The sequence below is a fragment of the Aulonocara sp. 'chitande type north' Nkhata Bay genome, linkage group LG7 (assembly GCF_057382095.1).
Source record: "Aulonocara sp. 'chitande type north' Nkhata Bay isolate Kocher_YH1m ecotype deep benthic linkage group LG7, A_spYH_male_GT1.1, whole genome shotgun sequence".
NCBI classification, from domain to species: Eukaryota; Metazoa; Chordata; class Actinopteri; order Cichliformes; family Cichlidae; genus Aulonocara; species Aulonocara sp. 'chitande type north' Nkhata Bay.
In genome coordinates this window covers 44,403,320-44,409,229 of record NC_141350.1, presented here as the reverse complement: position 1 = coordinate 44,409,229, position 5,910 = coordinate 44,403,320, and the positions used below count along the sequence as shown (strand labels likewise).

The window sequence follows — 5,910 nt, the reverse complement described above, 5'->3', positions numbered from 1 at the left end:
AGTAAAGCTGCACCCGTCTGACATGTTCTCTGTCATTTTTGATTAAAAGCTGAAACCCTTCTGATCTTATCTCCTGTAATTCACTGGAAATATTACTATTAAACAAATAATTACAAACATTTTTTTTAAATATTAACATTTCTTTTCAAACAGCACTGTGGTCCATGACAGAGTAGTCTAACCGTCTGATATTTATGAAATCTGCTGCTGATATGCCCCCTCCCCCCGTGTTAGCAGAGATTCTTATCTTTCAGCTCGTGGCACATGGCAACCCATAGAAAGGAAATGTGCGGATCTAAGTAGCCACAAAAGTAGCTGCATGCACTCATGCTTGCCTTAGCCTGGTTTGGGTCCTCTGAGTTTTCGCCGCTCTTAGCTTAAATGATCAGCCTTTTACACAAATAAACAGGTGCTACTCCCACCTAAACACGACTGATCGTGCCATTTAACAGATGTGATTCCTAAGAAAATGAATGCACATTTTCATGCTACCCAGGAAATAAATCACCTGAGATTCACCCCCATCCCGTTTTATAACCAATGACTGCATTACCACGAATGTTTAGGTGGAATGGTTTGCTGGTGAGACCTGTGTTTCCACTTGCGCTCAGGATGAGTCAGTAAGTGACACTAAATTAACGACAGAGGATGCTCTTCACTAGTCAATTACAATACCACGCTGGCGGCACAGTGATTGGCAGGCACTCCAATGCGATGATGGCACTTGAACATCTTCCGCAGCTCGGTGCGGAAGCGGTCGTGAAGCCAGGCGTACAGGAAGGGGTTACAGCAGGAGGAGCTCATGGCGCACAGGTGGCACAGCAATTGGATGAGCAAAAAGTAACGCTTGTTAATGAGGTGAATGTCAATGTCTCTCAGCACGTTGAACACGTGAATAGGAAGCCAGCACACCGCAAAGGCAGACACCAGGAGAGCGACCAGGCGAAAGATCTTTCTTTTGCGAGCCTGCTGAGCGCCTGCCTGGTCCTGCGTCCTGTGGCCTGGAGCAACGCAGTTCCTCAGTTTGACAGTGATGCAGAGATAAGAGACAAAAACAGCCGAAAGCGGGAGGACGTAAGTAACCAGCAGGGTGCTGTACGCATAAGCACGTCTTTCTTTTTCCTGACCCAACCAGAACTCCTCACAGATAGTGAAGCCTTCCTCTTTGAATTCAACATGATAGGTGTGGGTCACTGCTGGAGCTACCAGGCCACAAGACAGAAGCCAGATCCCAGTAAGGACAGAGGCACAGGTCGCCACAGAGGTCCGCTTCTTCAGGGGGTGAACTGTTGCATAATATCTGCAATGAATAAGGAATAGTACTTTATAAAAAAGAAAGGGAAGGTGCTCATGCTTAATTAATGAATGGCTATTAATGCAGTCGTGAACTCCTACAATTATAATACTCAAGCTCATTGGCAGTGGCGTTACTTAATATTGGCTATAAATGTTAAGTTGAATCATTTTCTCATAACCAGTTACTTTGCATTCGACGTGCTTCACTGAAGGACAATCAAATTTGTTAGAAAAGACAGAGTGGACTCCGTGACCTGCACAGTCCACGAGGAAAAAGAGTGAATTATTTATATTTTACACTTTAAAACTGAACCCAGTTGTGCATCACAAAATGACAGCAGCATTATATTCTCTGTAAAAGTAAAGGGACTTTTCATTTCATGTTAATGTCTTCCCCTTAGAAGGAGGAGACATTGCAGAATGCAAAGTACAATTGAAAACTTAACTAAAGATCAATGAATTTTTCATGGGTCCAGTGAGCAGACCTGTTCAAACCTGAGGTCTGTTGCATGTCTCAGGGGTTTAATGATGAACACTCTATACAGCTGAATAATTATGTTATGTCTGGGTCTGGAGCTCATGTAAATGAATTAATGCATTCAGTGGAAAATCTTTATTGTTTAAGTGTCACCTCAATGAAAAGGAAACACTCAGTAATCAGTCTCCCTTCATATCTGCCTAATTTCTAAACTAATGTCTCATTTCCAAGTAATCATAATGAGTTATAATTGCAATTTATAATCAAATTTACAGTTCTCTCATATATACTGTGAAGTATTTGTTCCTTTCCTGATGTCTTTCTATTCTTTTTTTACTTTTTTTTTACATATTTGTCACACTTTGTCCATGTTTCAGATCATGAAACAACAACAAAAAAATGCAGTTCTTCATGAGTTTCAGCGCTTTTGCTGTTAATGAAATTAACAATTGTCACACTAGAAGAGCAAAAGTGAGACAATCCCCAAAACAGGACTGGTTTTACATCTTTTCTCACATTTAGGATCAGTTTCACTGCTGGTAGCCCAAGGCGATACCTGGACCCAACAGAGGTAGCACAGGTAGTCCAGCTCCTCCAGGATGACTCATCAATTTGTGCCATGCCAGAAGCTTTACTGTGTCTTCCAGCAGTCTGAAAATCATGGAGGAGACTTCAGGAGTCAGGCACATACTCTAGTAGAGCTGGATGGGGCTGTAGAAAGCGCTTAAACCATCAGCAGGACCAATATCTGGTCCTTTGTGCAAGGAGGAACAGGATGAGCACTGCCAGAGCCAAAGCCCTACAAAATGAACTCCAGCAGAACACCAGTGTGAATGTTCCAACAATCAGAAACAGACTTCACAGAGATGCCCTTAGGATCCGACATCCTCCACAGTATTCACTGCCTGGCACCGTGGAGCCCAATTTACATTTGCCATAGAATATCTGAACTGGCAGATCCACCACTCGCATCCCGTGCTTACAACAGATGAGAGCGGGTTCACCCTGAGTACATGTGACAGACGTGAAAGGTGTCTGGAGAAGCTGTGGAGAAGGTTATGTGGCCTATAACCTCGTTTAACATGGCCTGTTTGATGGTGAGTCAGTGATGGTCTGGGGAGGGATGCACAGACCTCTGTAGGCTGGCCAAGAGCAACTTGTGTGCTATTAGGTATCAGGATGAAATCCTTGGACCCATTGTCAGACCCTACATTGGTGCAGTGGGTCCTGGGTTCCTCGTGGTGCATGACAATGACAATCCACGTCATGTGATGACAGTATGTAGGCAGCTCCTGAAGGATGAAGCAATTGATACCACTGACTGTCCCCCAGGCTTGACTAACTTAAATTCAATAGAACACCTCTGGGACATTATGTTTCAGTCCATCTGATTCTGCCAGGCTACACCTCAAACTGTCCAGGATCTAGGAGGAAATCAGGACTTCAGCCATCTTCTCATTCGGAGGATCCCTCGACATTTTCAGACATGCATACAAGCGTGGGATCTGTACAAACTGCTGAACACTATTTTAAGTTGCTGCAATGAAATTTCGACAAAATGATCTGACCTGCTGCATCAATTTCTCATTTTGATATTTGGGGTGTTTTCAGGGTCTGATCATTTTTATTTCCATCAAATGATGCGGCAGCCTTTTGTACCAAACACATTACCCAGTCCATATCAGTGTAGATATCTAAGAGGGTTTTTTTTGCCATTGAGATGTGATGCGTTTTCAAGCCTTTCTAATTGTCTGTGAGATATATACATATATATGTACAGAGCAAGAGAGAGAAAGAGGGAAAGACAAAGGGAAAAACATTTAAAACAATTCAAATAATTCAAATCTTCAATTTTGATCTAAAGAAGATCTCATATGCCACAAGGAGCACTCACCTGTCCACAGCAATAGCAGTGAGTGTGAAGACTGAAACATACACTGTGACAGGTTGGACGAGAAACACCAGATAGCACATGGTGCGCCCGAAAACCCAACCATGAGGGTTGAAGGCGTAGGCGAGAGTAAAGGGGACGCAGGTGACACACATGAGCATGTCAGAGAAGGCCAGATTTCCAATGAAAAAGTTGGTGACGTTGTGCATCTTTCGGGTTCGGCAGATGACATAAAGAAGCAGGTAATTCCCAAAGACACCCACCACCACGACTAGAACGTAAAAGGGGATGATGAGAGGTTTGAAAGTTTGCAGCAAGGCCACGTCTGCAAACTGGGAGCTGCGGTTGGTGGAGTTGGTTTGTACTGCAACTTCATAAATGTGCCCATCAGTCTGTCTTTCTAGCAAAGATGGTTGTGTGCTTCCAGTCAAACCACTGTGATTACCCTCCATGGGAGAAGAATCAGTCTGCCAGTAACTGCACTATAAAAACAAAAAACAAAAAGCAGTGAAACGACACGACATTCTAACTTTTCCAAAGGTAAAATCTCAATTTTATCCAGTCAATCCAAGCTCCATTTTTATGCATTATATTAATTGATTAAAATGTTGCTTCCCTTTCCGGTTATTGTCACATGCCATCTAGCAGAGAAGGAATTGCAAGTTAATTAATTAACGGGAGGAAACATTTAAGCGTAAAATTAAATTAACGACTTCCTTGTTTTTGTGTGCCTGAAAAGTGGAACCAGGAACAGCTTCACATGTGTAAGGTGGGACCGAACACCTCTTTGCTCCGTGGTTCGAAGACTTGTGGAAGACTTAAAAGAACTACAGATATTTAACTAGTAAAAAACTGTTTTAAATCAGCGAGCCAAAACTCGCTGATTTATCATCATCGATGTTAAACCTGTCCTTGAAGCTGACAACTGGAACACCACCAGATGGAATGAAAAAGAAACGAAGGAAAACAAATGTACACTAATTTATCAATCAAACTAGCTCTTCTAGGCATCATGTTGAGTTTACAAGGCTGGTAACCTCCTCAAAATTGCAATGGGCTGCCATTATATGGATGAAAATTTCTGAATTTCTACATATTAAATCTCCTGTGCAAAATAACTTCACAGCCTGATTTTGAAGCCAGCTTGCTGATGCAATGTGTCGTGTAATTATCTAAATGTAGTAATTTGCAAATAGATGATGAAACAGAAGCCCCTCTGCAAAGCAGTAGTGTTTTGAAATGAAGTCTAAAAGGAGCGCAGTCAGAATCGATGAGGTTTATTATTGTGGTTGTTTTGTTTTTGCACATAATTTCATGAAAATATTTCTGTCCTTTTTACCTCACCAGATTGCATCATTTGCAGCTGCAGCACAGACTGTGACTTTCTGTACTCATTCTGTTCTTTTTACACTTGACACTTATACTGCTCTTTAGTGTAGCAGTACACCGAATAACTAAGGACTGAACTGTACCTTGTCAAGGCCTTTTTTTTTCATTCAATTCTGCCATTGATGCAAAGGACTGATTCTGACAGCTTATCCTAATGTTCACCAAGAGTGTGAACAAATGAAAAGATTGTAAAATTTGATCAGATTTCCTCCATAGTTTGCTGGTACTTGTTCAGGATTTTGTTCTTTTCAGGTACAATTGAATACAAGTCTCTCCTTTGAACCTCTTACAGATTTCGGCAGTGAAGAAATTATGCACTCCATAATTTGTATGTATCACAGGGCTTTTTCATGCTTGTAGAGTGCATTTTCTTTCAGTGACGATTTGCCAAATGGATGTTGACAGGTCTAAAAGACTGACCCTGGTGCTTTAAATGTGGTTAAAAAGATCAGGGCCCGTATCCCTAAAGATTCTGAGAATCCTCTCAGAGAGCTCCTAACTTAACCTAAAAATTCCTTGCCAGGAGTTTTAGCTTAGAAGTGATTCCAGAACATTTTCAGTGAACTCTGAGCAAGGAATGGATGGAAAATCCTATCTTAGTGAGGAGGTGTGGTTGACCCCGTTGCTAGGTATGAGTCATCATTTCAAAAGCCGTGATTGGTTGATCCTACAAGTTTGATGGAAATGAGCTTTTGGTGATAATGAGCAAAGGATGTACCCTCAAATCAATAAACATATTATACACTCTAATCTTATGCTGACTGTAATTGTAAATAATATTTCACATTCAAGAAAATATCTGGAAAATGAATAGTAAGCTGTAGGGGTTATAGCCATTAGAATCTAAAATATGTGA

General features: G+C 41.5%; 1 protein-coding gene across 1 annotated transcript; it reads right to left on the bottom strand.

Annotated features, from left to right (window-relative positions):
• On the bottom strand, window positions 1-4,282 carry LOC147325886 (prolactin-releasing peptide receptor-like). Its single transcript, XM_086302534.1, has 2 exons — window positions 3,669-4,282; window positions 1-1,300 (listed from the first exon to the last, which is right to left on the bottom strand). The coding sequence occupies exons 1-2, from the start codon at window positions 4,115-4,117 to the stop codon at window positions 667-669; spliced, it is 1,083 nt and encodes a 360-aa protein (XP_086158660.1). The 5' UTR covers window positions 4,118-4,282; the 3' UTR covers window positions 1-666.
• Window positions 4,283-5,910: the final 1,628 nt, after the last annotated feature.

Excerpts from the sequence above, each read along its gene's own strand:
- LOC147325886 (XM_086302534.1), bottom strand. The coding sequence starts at position 4,117 with ATGGAGGGTAATCACAGTGGTTTGACTGGAAGCACACAACCATCTTTG. Across the intron at positions 1,301-3,668 it reads ACTGCTATTGCTGTGGACAG|ATATTATGCAACAGTTCACC; the intron begins GTGAGTGCTCCT and ends TATTCATTGCAG.